The sequence below is a fragment of the Mus musculus genome, chromosome 14 (genome assembly GCF_000001635.26).
Source record: "Mus musculus strain C57BL/6J chromosome 14, GRCm38.p6 C57BL/6J".
Lineage (NCBI taxonomy): Eukaryota > Metazoa > Chordata > Mammalia > Rodentia > Muridae > Mus > Mus musculus.
In genome coordinates, this window is record NC_000080.6 from 31376961 (window position 1) to 31392672 (window position 15712).

General features: G+C 49.8%; 1 protein-coding gene across 5 annotated transcripts in view; it reads right to left on the bottom strand.

Moving 5' to 3' along the window:
• Positions 1–15712, bottom strand: part of Sh3bp5 (SH3-domain binding protein 5 (BTK-associated)) — a 63487-nt gene that overhangs the window by 4347 nt on the left and 43428 nt on the right. For all 5 annotated transcript variants that reach the window (NM_011894.3, NM_001347585.1, XM_030247814.1 and 2 more), the window contains 4 exons: positions 10759–10923; positions 2429–2559; positions 1318–1360; positions 431–650 (listed from right to left, as the gene is read on the bottom strand). In NM_011894.3, coding sequence (NP_036024.2) covers positions 431–650; positions 1318–1360; positions 2429–2559; positions 10759–10923 — 559 coding nt within the window. The remainder of the gene's footprint in view (positions 1–430; positions 651–1317; positions 1361–2428; positions 2560–10758; positions 10924–15712) is intronic.

Sequence of the window (15712 nt, forward strand, 5' to 3'; positions counted from 1 at the left end):
CAGAGGAGACCCGTGTGCTCAGACCCTAGGGAGAGCTGCCAGGTATCTCCTCAGCACCCTGTGTAGCAGAGTAGACCCTCATGCAGCTGACACAGCAAACACATCAAGGCCCCTCTGTCCCCCATCATTGGTGAAATGGGAACTGAATCAAATCTGGATCCCAAGTCCCTATTACACCTTTCCTCAGAACTCCTTAAAGGCTTGAATGCTCTCCTGTGTACTTAGACTGCCTGAGACGGGGAGAGGTAGAACATTTCCCAATCTTACTGGACCACAGAACGCTAATACTCAGTAGCAATCAAATGAGCACAGCGTCCCACAATACATGAGAAACCACCAAAACAGCCTGTAGGCTGCCCAGCGCTCACATTCATCTGTGATGGGCAAAGAAAGCAGATCACACACACTGATCCCTGCTGGTCAGACTTACCAGAAATGGCGTCAGGCTCAGGTTTGCTTACAGGCAGGTTCTCCACTGAGGCGATGCTGCCCTCTGCCCCCACGCCACAGCCCCGGGGCCCCATGGCATTGGAACGCCGCCGCTCGTGTATCTCATCTGAGATCCTCTCCAGGCTCTTCAGGGCTGCCTTGTACTCGCCCTTTGCCAGGGCCAGCTTGGCCTGAAGGTCATCCACCGTCTTCTTCAGTTGCTGAATTGGAAGATGGGGGACTTGGTAAGCCAACGTGGCCCTGGATGTCCCCACTGATGGAGGGGGTGACACATGATTACAACACAAAAGAACTTCTTGACACACCCAAGATAATTGACTAGAGAAGGATCCAGTGACTTTCACTCATGGCTCCCCATTCAATGTGAAGAGCATCTCTTTCATCTCCACACCAGGCCATAAGACAGACGAGAATATGCAGATGGTCACTAATAGAATGCAGCCCTCATGGGAGGAATGGTAGACACATTAAGTCCTGCAGCCTCCTCACTTGGTTCCTGATAGAAGTTCCTGGCCCATATCTGAATCACTTGTAGGGTCATTTACAATGCAGATAGGTTCTGACATAGGGTGGGGAGCCTGGGTACTCTACCAGAATGTTCTTAGGGCAGCTTGTCTTGGGCACTCACACTGAGACCTAATAAAGGCTGGCACAATACAACAAGCAGTTGAGAGCGCGCAAATGCTGATAGCGCTGGACAACACGCAACACCCAAGACCATGTTGAGAACTGAAGTCTAGAACTATGTTTCTCCATTCTCCCCTCACAGCAGGACATTTAAGGCCTAGTACCACGTTAAAGTTGAATTTTGAATTTGAGGAGGGGTGGGGAACAAAATATTAGTGACAAATACAAGGTCACACATACCTCAAGCTGCACGTAGTACTTTGCCTTTAGCTCAAAATAAGGCCTGTAGAAGACAGAAAAAAATAAAAAAAACCCTGTAAGAATATGATCTCATGAATTCTAGATCCATCCATTACAGCTAGTCAGGCCATTCAGCATATAGGCCACCAGCAGAGCTGTTGGCTAATCCAAGGAAGCCCGTCTCAAGATTTTGGAAACTTTATTCCCTGGCTTGTTTTGCTCTGTAGGGTGGCTGCTTTGGCCTACTGGGGCTGAGAAACAGGCTGCTTAAAATACTCCCTCTGCTGAGACCAACTATGGAAGAAAGCAACGCCACTCCCTGACAGCTGGGCCTAGCAGGACCGCTGTTTCTTCAACTTCAAATCAGCCCTCCTGTACAGTAACCAAGGCTAGACAACTAGTAGACTAGGCTAGACAACTAGTAGACTAGGTTACAGGCAAGGAAAATGATAAGTGCCATGCACTCTGGGTCAGACAGAAGAACTGGTACTTTGTAGCAGCTTTGGTGTCTGAGCTGTTTCTCCTCCATCAAATTCCTAAGTCCTGCGTCTGTAATTGCTAATGGCAACACCTTGCAGGACCCCTCTGCTATGTAAGGAAAATCTGAAGCTTGGGCATAAGCTCCCTTTAGTGGCCAGCACTGGTGTACAGAATATGTGGTAGATGTATGAGATGTCCAGGTGAAAGATGTAAACATGGATGCCAAAGAGGGAGAACAGGGCAGAGTGTCATCAAAGCGACAGGAAGACAGAGTGAGCCCCCTGGAGCCCTGAAGTCATTCCATGGGGACAAGGAGTGGTATGTAGGCAGACAAGTGTCACCAAACAAAACAATAACATGGAAACGTTGGCAGAATGTGACCACAGAAAGTCTGTTTCCTTAACCTTGTTAGTGATGAGTGAGCATGGTGTGAGAGAAGTGGACAGAGGGCACCAGGGACGTTAAGGCTCCAGGTGCTCACACCAAACAAAGCAACCTGCAGAGCAGATGCAGACTACTACTGGGGGACAGCTCGCTGAGCAGGGAACTCCAGGGCCTACATAAAAGCACTTGCTCGACAGTCCCCCGTGGGAGTACATAAAAGGAGCAGCCGCAGAAGAGCCGGACTTACTTGGACTTGTTGATGGCTCGCTTGAGTTTCTTCTCCAGCTGGCGCATGCGACCCATGGCAGCGTTGTACCTGGCTGCCGTCTCCTTGTGTACTAGCTCACTCCTTGTCTTGGTCTGCTCGGCCTCCATGACCTTCCAAACAACAGCAGAGACAAGCCAGGTCAGGCCCAGAACAGCTCCTGACTTATACTGTGTACACTCATTTCATTTTAAAAAAGAAGTCCCTGAGTAAATCAATAGGAAGACAGATTAAATTTCAATAAAATAGGATCTGCTTTCTTCCTGATCTGTTCTGGAAAAGCCTGTCAGATAACAAACCCAAGGTGGCTATGACAGTGACTGGGAAAGAAAATAGAAGAAAAAAAAAAATCTTGAGAAAATTTTGAAATACTCAGATTCAACCTATACCTACTTTTTTTCTGCTCAGGCATGTAGAACTTGTGGGAGCCCTGGGGCCAGCCTGATGGACAAGCAAATGGCCAAAAAGCCCAAGAGCTACCTAACTAAAAGAACATCAAGACTAAAACAAGCATCAAAATTAGGCACAACAGCAGAAAAGCCAGCGGGGCAGTCTTTCCCCAAAGTCCTCAGATTAGCTAGGCACAGAAAAGCCCAGCATGCATAAGGGTCAGACTTTACATTTAAAACAAAGTTGTTCATATTAGAGGGTTGGTTTTGGTTTTGGTTTTGGTTTTCTCGAGATCGGGTTTCTCTGTATAGCCCTGGCTGTCCTGGAACTCACTTTGTAGACCAGGCTGGCTTCGAACTCAGAAATCTGCCTACCTCTGCCTCCCGAGTGCTGGGATTAAAGGCATGCGCCACCACCGCCTGGCTTTCATATTAGAGTTTGAAGTATGAAAAACACCACCATTAAGAGAAAGGTAGAGTTCTGGTGGGAATAGGGTGCTAATCCTATTGATAAAACAACAGCAAGAGGCCTGAGTGGCCCACACCAAGGAGAGATGTGGGACATGCTGGTCTTCCCTGGATGAATGCCTGGTCTGAGAGAGCCCACATGAACAACTACTTCCCCTGACTTCTACTTACAGCCACCCTGGGCTTCAGAATCAGGAACAGCAGAGAGGTTGGGCAAGGTCACGGGGTCAGTCTCTGTTAAGGGGGCGGGGGCAGAGGGGCTCAGTGGGCCATAGTCCTTGGTCCTGCTGTTAGAGACCTGCAGGACGACTTTAGAAAGGGCTATGGTGTGTGAAACTTGAGGGTAAAGAAGCACACAGGTATTGGCATCCTCTGACCTAGTCTATGAGACAAGCTGTGCACGAGCTGTGGATAGCAGAGCTGGAGGGGCCTGGGGCCTGCCTTTTGGATCCAGATTATGAAGCAGTCCCAGATGCCGGGCACTGAACTACAGAGTCTGATTTATACTCCTAGATGTTGGGACTTTGGTTTGACCCAACTGTTCCTCTACCCCTTTTTGAATAAAGTATTTAACTTGTTTTTGTTTGGTTGGGTTTATTTTATTTTATTTTACAAGAATAAAGTCAATCTTGGACCTCTATGCTGAAAGTTTTGACAATGGGACCCTGAAAATATCTTTTAGATATATTACTTTTATTTTATGTATTTGAGTGTTTCATCTGCATGTATGTCTGTGCACCACATGAGTGCCTGTAGCCTGCAGAAGTCAGAGGAGGGCGATGGATTCCCTGGAACTAGAGTTATAGGCAGCTGTAAGCTGGGTGATGCTGAGAATAGAACCTGGGTCCTATGGTCCTCTCTAACCTGCCGCTGGGCCATCTCTCTAACCTGCCGCTGGACTTTGAAATCCTTGACTGCATTTTATTGGTTTTCTTTTATTTTTGTTTTTGAGGGTAAGCTATGTAGCCCTGGCTGACCTTAAATTCTGAGATCCACTGTCTTACCTCCTGACTGCTGGGATTAAAGGTATGTACCACATACCTGACTCTGGCCTGTATTTTATACTGTGATATTAATAAGAATTCTTGGAAACATGGTTTAAAAGTGATGTGTTAGTATGTCAACCTGACAAGGGGCCAATGGTGCCGGTTAATTTTTGTCAGCTTGACTTAAGATGGAGTCACTTGGAGTGACTCCCTCAGACTTTTTTTTTTAAGTAATGACTAAATCCAATTACTTAGAATCCAAAGATTCAGAGCTAGTATAACAGTAATTTCCTCTTTAATCAGGTAAAAAACATTACCATGGCAATAATTTATACTTTATAATAATTATGCTTTTATCTTAGTATGAAGTGTATGTTTCTACTGACAGAAAAAAAGTCAATGAAATGATCCCTAACAATATTCTGCCATACTCAGAGATGAGTGCCCAGCCCAGTTGCCATCAGAGAGATTGCCTCTGGAAGCTGATGGGAGCAGATGCTGAGAGCCACAGCCAATAGGCAGAGCTCAGGGAACTCTGCAGAAATGTGGGAGGTAGGGCTGTAGAAGCCAAAGGGGTCAAGGACACCATAGGATCACGGCCCACAGAATCAACCAGCAAGGCACACAGGGACTCACAGAGTCCACATAGAGTTCCAGGCACTCTGCACCATACACATGTGGTTGTTTAGCTTGGAGTTTTTGTGGTACCCCCAACTGTGGTAGTGGGTATTGGCTACTTATGCCAATTTTACACCAACTCATACTCGGGGAAGGCTTTTCCTGTAAACTTTGCAAGCCTTCAAGGCACACAAGTGTCCAGGCCTCACCAAAGGAGGTCCAATAGCTAGGCTCCACCCTCAGATTGTCCTACCCACCTAAATGGTTAAAACAACAATGATGGCTGCTCCAGCCCCTCAAGGTGGTAGAGTGGCCAGGCCCTTCCCAACAACAACAAAAACAAAAAACAAAAAAACAAAAACAAAAACAAAACCCCTGAGCTTGCCCCAATCCCAGGTTGCCCTGGAAAGCCCGCACCCCATCCCAAGAAACCCTATATAAACTCTGCGTTCTGCCTGGTTCTCTTCTACTTCTCTCCCCTGAGCAGAGGTAGCCACCCTGCTGGGATTTCCCATCCCCCAAATCTCTCATGTAGGTCTGTTGTGTGGTGTGGCTTTGGGGTATTCCTTGGCTCCTTACTGCAGGACACCTTTCCCAGCAGAGCTGTAACACTGTCCCTGGAGCAGAGCCCAGAGCAGAGCTTTCGCTGGGGCAGCCTCTCACTCAGCGGTAACGCTTTCTCTGGGGAAACCACCCCACGGGAGCAGAATTTTATGCTTGCATTGGGAGACTTTCCCAGTAGCTGGAGCTGAACTTCCCTAGGGGAAGCCTATAGGGGAAGGAGGAGCTGTACCACGGACGGTGGGCTTGTCTCTGACTCTTTGCCTGCTCTTGGGACCCATTTCTTCCTACTGGGTTGCCTCTTCTAGCCTTGCTATGAGGGGCTGTGCCTAGTCTTGTTGCATCGTGTTAGACCATGCTTGGATGGGATCCCTGGGAGCCTGCTCTTTTCTGAAGGGAAATGAAGGAGCAGTGGATCTGGGAGAAAAGGAGGGTACTGGGAGGAGAGGAGAGAGGGGAGTCTGTGGTCTGAATGTATTGTATGAGAGAAGAATAGATAAAAAGAAGAGTAAAAACAAATGTGTATGTTTTAAAATTGTGGAATAATTTTTAAGAAAATGAAAAGGGTAGAGTGGAACTGTAGAGAAGCGACATGCTGGCTAAAATGACTCCTGGAGTGGAAGAATCCTTCCCTTTGGATTTCTAACACCAGCATTACATTCATTTCACAATGAAACAAAATCCACTAAAACTATCTTATGCTTGACACTTGGGGAAACAGTAATAACTCGAGTCTAGTCTAGAGCTTAAGCTTTTAATGAATTAGTGTACGACCTTTATGGAAAGTGAAAACCCCACGCTTCTCAGAAGACATATCAGATGCGTTTCGTTCTGTTGTGGGAGGCTCTGTACAGAACCGAATAGTGCTCGAGAAGTAGACGCAACTGATGAGCTGCAACTTACAGAACTGAACAGAGTGGAAGAAGCAGGGCTCCCCCAGCTCTGCACTGGCCCTCATTCTAACCCAGCTCCCAGGTTGCAAGCAAAGGCTAACGGGAGCACGGAGAAAGCCTCAAGCCCTTGGCTATATTGCCACACCCTATCAGGACACATTACTACTTCGTATGCACCTCGCCTCTCCACCTACACAACCCCTAGCGCTGGAAAAGATGGCTCCACTACCACACACAGAGCTCCCTGCCCAGTGGCCACCACGCATGTCAGTCACCATGGTGACTGTCTAGGCAACCACGGAGCATCTCCATCTGTGGCCTAGAACCAGCCACAAGCTGTGTGCAGTGATGGGGGGAGGGGTGGGCATGAGGGGGAGGCAGAATCGAGGCCCACGGACAGAAGCTCCACCAGGAAAGTGGAAGCAGCACGGGGCATCCTTGGGAGAGCCCTGGCTCCCGGAGCTCGCTTCTGCCTTGCTGCCAGCACTCCCATACTTCAGAGCTATCTACACCAGCCAAGCTCCTACTGTGGCAAGGAACAAGCGGCCAAACCTGGAGCTCAAAGCCTAGCAGGGTATGAATGCTCTGGAGGCAATATGTATCTTCCAAGGCCCTGTGGGATCCAGGCAGCTGGAATAACTCTGGCCACTCAGAGAGTGTGGCAGCAGAGGGGAGAGTGTCTTAGTATGTGGCATTTCAGGTAGTGGATGGGAGGAAGCATGTCACTGGGTTTTGTTCATTATTTGTGATGGCTGGATCCCCATTCTATCTGATACACGGCACATGTAGGAAACACGTCTAATGGTCTTTTCTCTGCATCTCGCCACAGATTCCCTAGGTCCCATTTGACACTGCCATGGCATGAGGATCCGGGACACAAAGATGGGCAATGGAGCTTTCCTCATTCCTCTCTGAGCTAGAAGGCAACAGGTGAACAAGGCTCAAGGAAACTGCTGTCTAAGATGAAAGCGGTCTCCTCCATTCAGGTGGTTTAGAATGTTCTGCCAACATGGGCCTTATCCTGGGGAGCACCCACACGCCCTCTGGTAGTTGACACATCCATCCAGGTGGGGAGGGGAGCACTCCTGCCTCCTCACAGCCTCCCTGGGAACGGGCATAGCATGGCTCCCCTCCCCCACCAGGCGGTTCTTCATCCCAGCATGGACAACTTGGAAGCTGGAGGAGAGGCTGGCACGTCTTGTCCATTCCTCTCCAGGAGCCCCACCGACAGCTCATCAACAAGGACTGCCTTCCTGTCCGGGCCACCCTCCCACCATCTGGTCCCCTGGAGCCAATTCCTCCCAGGCTGCTGCAGCACTCCTGTCCCAGACAATAGAAAGCCCCTGCCTTCCCCAAAAGGCGGCTTCAAAGTCAAAGCCACCAAGGGATGGAGATGCCTCTGCCCTCAAACCTCTCTCTGGTGCCGAGGAACAGCAGGCACTGGGCCTTGTGCCCCAAGGGAGGTGGCTCAGCTGCAGGCTTGGCACTGTTACTGGAACCGCTTGCTGGTCCCCATCACTGAGCTGAGAACTGTCCCCATGGCCTGTCTATGGGATTGGGTGTGTGACCACTAGAGAATACTGGGTTTCCTGACATCTAGCCTCAGCTTCAGCTACAGCTTCAAGTACGGCCATCTAATGTCACAGGGGACAGAGATATGGCCTCAGGAGAGGAACACGTGGAGATGTAGGAGGAGGCAGTTATATGAAGCTCAATTCCTCTAATGAATCAGGCTTCCTGGTATTTCCAGAGGTCAGCCAGTCCCTGCATGGCCTTCTGCCAAGGCAGCCCAGCACGCTGGCCCCACGAGGCCAGGAAATGGTCCCCACGAGCCCCATTGGGAGAAATGCTCAATTCAGTCAGAGGGTCACAGTCACTTGTGCTATTTCACAGCCAAACATGAGCATCTAAGCTGCAGGCAGGGGGCTCTGGTTAGTGTGTAGTGAAGTGGGGAAAGCTCATGGTCTCTTGGGAGTATTTTTATGTGAGTTTTGAATTCCATTGCCTGTGGTGGATTTGGGTTCTCACAGGCTAAATACAAGCCCTTGTTCTACTACAGAGCTGCCTGCTCTGAAGGGAAGGATCATTTCTCATCAGATCAAGGCAAAGCAGATCCCAGCCTATGCAACCACAATGGAACCGCTCATGATGGGGAAGTCCTGGCCTGAGACCCAGACCTCCCTGCTCAGTCACAGGCTGCTGCCACCACACCAGATGCCTGGGTCCTTCCATTTGCTAGTCAGAAGCTACGCATCAGGTGGCCCACAGGCCACTGTGAAGCCCCCACTGACCCGAGGAGGTCTGAAGCTAGATTGTAAATCTCCAAAGCTGTGCACCACACAAACCCAGAACACTGTTTGCAAAGACTCACACACTGCTCTGCGGAGAGTGTGCGGGCCTCAAGGTGCCTCTTCATGAGTAGTGCCCCACTGTCATTACCTCTTGACTAAAATGTGCATTTTTCATAATAACAGATCCAGAGGGTCCCTTCTCCTCTTTTAAAAGATAGGGTCTCCTCCCTGTGTAGCTCAGGTTAGCCTTGAGTCTCCTGTTTCAGTTTCCTGACTGGCAATATAGGCATACACCACCATAAACAGGCACCTTGGGTGATTTCTGAAATGGCCTTACATGCTGCTACAGATCTTACATGGCTGCTTACATGCAGGGTTGGAGGGCAAGAGAATCCAAATGAAGGCTGGCCTGCAGCGTGTGTTTGGTCAGCTGGATCTTTTCATCTGTCTGGTTATGCTTTGCAAGATTTCCAACCTCCTCTTTGGTTTGTAAGACTTTTCTCAGCCTTGCTGGGGCTACCAGCATCACACCCACTAGGGGGCAGGAGGCTCAAGGCCGCCAAGCCAAGCCACAGGCATGTATCCCCAGCCTCGGAGAGCTGGTATAAAGTCCAGTCAGATCTGACTCCTGAAGCCATTTGTGCGTCACGCTTTTCTATTTAAAGACACTCAGGCCATCTTTAATCACCAGATCCCCCAGGACTTGAGCAACTGTGGTGGGGGACACTGACAAGGGAACAGCCACTGGAACTGACTCCTGACCTCGTTTCTACCCCATAGTGCCTTCCTGCCATTCACCAAAACCAAAGCTACAGCCTGCGCCTTCCATCAGGGACGGCAGCTCATTTGCCTGACCTGCAACAAACCTCTGGCCTCGCTTTGACACTGGCCTTCCAGACTCTCGTGGGAGGACAGGCTAATGCCAAGGGGACCAAGAATCAGAAGCCCAAGAGCTGCTCCTGGCAGGAAGAAGCAGTATCCAGAATATCCTGTGGTCCCAGTAAACCCGGTCCACAGTGCCAAGCACAGGGCCCTACCTACAGGAATAGAAATGTCCCTAGTGTGGACACCGAGGCGGGCCTTGGGGAAGTGATGTTGTGGGGACAGTGGGTACCCAGGTGGGGCTGTGGTTCAGGGTCAGAGTGCTTGCCTACAGTGGGAAAGGTCCTGGGGTCAATCCCTAGCACTAGAAGGAAGGAAGGAAGGAAGGAAGGAAGGAAGGAAGGAAGGAAGGGAGGGAGGGAGGGAGGGAGGGAGGGGAGGAGAGAGGATAGAAAGGAGGGAAGGATGGAAGAAAGAAAGGTCAGCCAGTCTGAGAAGGCTCACTTGCCACTTTAAGAGGAGACAGCCTTCTGAGGACCAAAAACAGGTCCTCACCATGTTTGTCAGCCTTGATTTTAGACTTCCTGGCTTCCAGAACTTGAGGATGTGTTTCTGTTTCGGAGCCAGCCAGTTTATAGTATTTTGTTTACTAGTCTGCCTAGATCAGATGATATCACTTCCAATTCTGAGCAAGGTGGCCAAGAGAGAAGTCCTGGGAGCAGGTAGAGAGCCAAATACTGGTGACCTAATCCTATAACAATCACTCCCAGCTGCTACCTACTGCAGATCACCCCCCCACACACACACACACACACACACACTCCAGCTTCACCTGGAAGGCCCTGCCTGAGGGAGGGCCCACTTGATTCTGGTCTAGGCACTTCAGCCACCAACAATAGATACTTAAGTGGCAGGTCGAAACTGTTAATGGGGCTTCCACCTGGGACCTGCAGTCCTTCTGATGTCATGGGAGCCAACCTTGGAGAACATCCTGGCCCCTCTGGGAAACCCAACTCCACTGCCAAGACACGGATGGACTATGTGAACCTGACAGATTTCAGGCAATATAGAGAAAGATTATCTCCATCTGTTACTGGGAGATTGTCATGTCAGGTATGGCTTACAGCCTTGCCAGCCAACAGACTACATAGGCCAGATAGTCCATGACCTTTACAGGAGGGTTTCATGCTGCCTAGAAACCTGTCTCTATTCTTGTGGGGGAGCCAAAGGACATCCAGCATGTGGCTTGGGTCCCCACCACCAGCGCACACAGGTCCCGCCTACCCTCTGAGTAGCATGGTTCAGCATTTCCTGCCAAGCAGAGTCAAACTGCCGCTTGTCATCCTCCAACAGCCGCTGCTCAGCCAGAGAGATTGTTTCCTTGGCTGCACGGAGTACCTCGGTGGCCCTCTGGAAGTCCTGTGTGGCCTTCTGCGCCTCCAGCTGAGCCTGTTGAGAGAGAAGGTCTAGTAAGGCCTGAGGCAAAGGCCAGGACTCCCTGAGGTCCATTGCTCCCACCCCCCGAGATGAGTGGCCCGAGATCTGACCTATCCATCTCTGCCTCCCTCTTGGACAGGCTGCATGGGACAGGTCCCTCATATGTGGGACGGGATAGCAGGTGGCCAGTGGCTGAGTGAATACCAGGTCGGTGGGCAGACAGTCTCCAGTCTGGAGCTCAACAGATAATCAGATGCATGGATCTTGCATCTGTGATGGCAATGGCTAATTAAGCCTTTCCCCAAAGTCCTGGCTTAGGACTGATGCCCAGATAGGCACAGCAGTCCTGGGCATCTTCCCTGCACGCCACAGCCCAAAGTGCTCCAGAGACCACAGTTGTAGGGCTCCGCTCTACAGATGAGGCACAGTAATTGAAAACAGCTTTTCCCGAGACTCCAAAGCTGATCAGAAGCAAGGCTCCAGGCAAATGCCCCACAGCACGAGTGCCAGCCTAGCACGTCCACTGCCAGACAGCCCCCTCAGTCCACATATACACCCAGGCCCAGGCCTACTGAGAGCACAAGCCCTGCTTTCAGGAAGGAAGAGGCAATACAAACAGCAGCCCAAACAGCAGCCGCCAACGCATGTGTCTGCATGTAGACATGTGCACATGGGGAAATCTGACGTTAATGCTGGAGACCACTCCTCAGGAGCCTTGTTTTCTGTGACAAGGTTTCTCACTGGCGGGAAGTCCCCTGTTAGGCTAGGCTGCTGCCAGAGAGCCCCAGGATCCAGCCACCTCTCCGGCTCTGGGATTCCTGCCTGGCTTCCTTCCGCAGGTTCTGGGGATGCTTGCACAGCCAGCACTGTACTGATTAAACAATCTCAGGCCAGCACGTAACCCCTGAGCATCTAAATGTGATTAACAAGAAAATGCAAACATCTCTCACAGCCCAGAGAGAGCTCAGAAGTTGCTGTGCTTGCTACACGAGCAGGAGGACCGGAGGCTCAGATCCCCAAAACTCACATAAATGCCAGGGAGGTGTGGCAGCTGCCACAGCTCAGGAAATAAGGACAGGAGGTTATTGAAGCAAGCTGGTTAGAAAGACTAGCTGACTCTTAGAGTCCTGGGCTTGACTGAGAGACCCTGCCTCAAAACCTGAAGTAGACGATTCCTGATACCCACTCACACACAAGCACGTACACACACATATTCATGAGTACCTACCTGCTCACACATGTGCCACACATGTGAATATGCACACATGCACAATACACACACACACCTCATTTTAAAGACTCAGTAGAAAAATGTTGATTATCCCATTAGCCATTTTTTTGATCAATGATGAGATACACTAAACTAAATCCAATAGACTGAAATTAATTTCCGCTGTTTGTTTCCTCATAGGTGACTCTCTACTACTTTAGGGCTGTTGATGTTCGTCCCTCAAGAGTGGGCTATGTCATGTGACTGCATGAGACACAGGGCTGGGGAGATGGCTTGGTAGGAAAAGCGCTTGCTGTGCAGGCGTGAAGACCTAAGTTCAGGGCCCCAGAATCCATGTAAAACCAGACCCAGTAGCACGCATCCGAAACCCAGTGCTCCAGGGTCAGAGGGGAAATGGCGGAGACAGCAGAATCCCCCCAGATGCTCACAGACCAGGTCAACTGGTGTGGTGAATGCAGAGGCAAACAAGACCCTATCTCAAACAAGGTATTCAGTGAGGACCCCTGGAGTGCATCCTCTGGTGTCCACACTCACACTGAAGCACACACTCCCCTGAAAGCAGTCACTGCTGGCCCCTCTCTCCTCCAGCTCACCTCCAAATTCCCACCTGGGTAGGGGCAGGACATGGCTCCTGCTAATCTGCCCCAGACCACTTCCAGAGTCAACAGGGTCCCTGGGCCAATTACAGAAGCCCTAATGGGACAGCCCCAGGACAGTCCCTGGGACTTAGGAGGGGAACAAGCGGACCCCACCCTTCCCCAGAGAAAGCCTCACATGACTTAGAGGAAATTTTCACATAGACTGAGGGCATTTTGCAAAGAAAATTAAGAGGAACAGCTGAGAATATAGCAGCCCTGGGGGAAGAAACAGCCCGGTAACCCATGGTAACCCACAACGGGCATCCGCTTGTCTGGTCTGTGCACACCCACAGCCCAGAGAGATCCATTCTGGGGACTGCGCCCCACATGTAGATGATGTGTAGAAATCTATGCTTCAAGATTGGGTCAGGGCAGGAGAATGGAACTTGCTTCACATAAGAGGAAACTGCGGGAGGTTTTCCTAAAGAGAGGCCTGAAGGGCAGGCAGGAGCTCCAACTCAGGGCTGATGGAGGTCAGGGGAGCACTTAAGACTCTGAAGGGTCTGTAGGAGATCTGATAATGCCCGGAAAGGAGCATTTTAAAAAGCCAGCCTGGGCTGTACATCAAGATCCTGTCTCAAAAAAATTAATAACAATAACAGTAATAGAAGCCTAAATGAATGCCCACCTACCAGCCATCTACATCCCCTGAGGTAGCCTGAAGCACATATAGGGGTGGGGATGCACACCCTCTCTAGAACCAACCAGCCACTGAGAAGTAACTGTACCACGCTGACAACTGCACTCTTTCCCCAAGCTGAGCCTCCTGCCCATCTTACTTCTCCAGACAGGCAAGAAGGGAGATCTGGGCAGGCTTAAGGAAGGTGAATTGTGACCCATCCCCCTATCTCAGTATACCCACAACCTTCCCACAGCTCTGACACAGGGACTCACCCCCTGAGACCCAACATTTTCTAAAATGGGATCTCTCTGCCCCTTCTTCCGTTATCCATCCATCTACCTATTTATCTATCTATTTATATCTATCGCTCTATCTGTCTGTCTATCTATCTATCTAATTTTTTTTTAAATCTTCTTTGAGGCTTTGAGGTTGGGCTCAAACTCAAGCAAATCCTCCTGCCTCACCCTTCTGAAGTCTGGGATTACAAAGATGAGTCGAACCACTTAATTTTCCTTTAAGGTTTCATTAGACAGCATTGGCTGGACTGGAACTTGGTTTATAGAGTAGGCTGGATTTGAACTTGCCATAATCCTCCTGTCTCTACTTCCCATCTACACCCGGCCTTGTGGGTTTTTTGCTGTTGTTGTTTGTAGCAAGTATGGTGGTATGTGTGCACAAATTTTTTCATTTGTATAGTATGGACACACGTGTGTAGAAGCCTGAGGTTGACAATAGGTGTCTTCTGTATGGCTCTCCACCTTATATGTAACTGAGCATAGAGCTCATCAATTCATCCCACTTAGCTACCCAGCTTTGTCCAGGATCCTGTCCCTCTTCAGGAGCTGGGATTTCAGGCAGACTGCCACACCCACCCAACATTTACACATGTGCCAGGGGTCCCAACTCCTCACACTCCCATAACACATACTTTACTCTTTGAGCCAGCTCTCCAACCCCTGTATTCATTCATTCATTCATTCATTCATTCATTTTAAATTTTTAGACAGGGACTCATATGGCCCAGGCCAGCTTTGAACCTGGATTTAATATGTAACTAAGAATGAACCTGAGGCTGAAGAGAGAGGGCTTAGTGGTTAAGTATGCTTACTGTCCTCACAGAGGACAGGAGTTCATCTGCCAGCACGCATGTCAGCCTTACAGCCACCTGTGACTCCAGCTCCAGGGGACCCAGCATCTTACACACACACACACACACACACACACACACACACACACACACATACGTACACACACACACACACACAAGCAGGCATAAATAAAAGGTAAAATATAATCAAGTCTTAGAAAAAGAATGGGCACGGACTCCTACTGTGAACAGTGAGGAGCCAGGAAAGACTCCACCAACACAGGCTCCATGGGTGTCTTTTAGCCTCCAGAGTGTGTGTGCTGTTCTGCTATTTAAGGTCTCCAGCCTGTAGCCTCTTGTTACAGCAATGCCAAGGAGTAAGGTACCGCATAAGGAATGTCGAAATGGTGGAAGCAGCTGTGCAAACGGGTAGGTGTGGAGGCTTCTGAGGTGCACGCTAGAGGCCACCTTCCATAACACATCCCTCTTCCTCTTTTGCTCTCTCTGGGTTCTTTGAGACAGAGTCTCATGTAGTCCAGGGTGACCTCCAACTCACTACTTTAGTGAGGCTAGGTGTGAACGCCTGATCCTTCAACCCCAACCTGGGATTATAGGCACCACCACACCAAGGGCTACTCATAAGACACTTTCTAAAACTATACACGCAGGACAAAGAAGGCAGGGGCCATGACAGGAGGGACATTCTATGGCTCAGTGGCCAGCAAGAAACAGAAACAGGTGATTCTAAATCTATGAAATGCCTCCTAGAGATTATGTTCCAGAACACAGAGGCACACGCATAAGGAACTCTCACACAAGACCATCCACAGCGAGAGATGAAGCAAGAGGTCAGTTATGAAAGGCTTAGGCTAGATTTCTCAGATGTTTGGCTGAGGCCCTGCCATTCAAATCACCTAAAAGCTACCACCTGTGTTTGAGATCTAACTTGAGAGAACATCCCAATTATGTCCCAAGACATAGAACCTCAATGGCAGAAGCCAATTTAGCAATCCCAGAGGACGCTGACTCAGGGATGCTAACAGAGTCCACGGAAACAACCATGGGGAGAATTTTTAAAGGCTGCTCGAGAGTGAGTAGTCATGCTGGCTCCAGTTAGCTGTGCCTTCAAAGCACTCGAAAACATATGGGCACTCTACAAAGTGTCACAGATAAGGGCACGAAGAGCACAAGAGGTGGCCAGAAAGCAGCAGGCAGGGAGCACC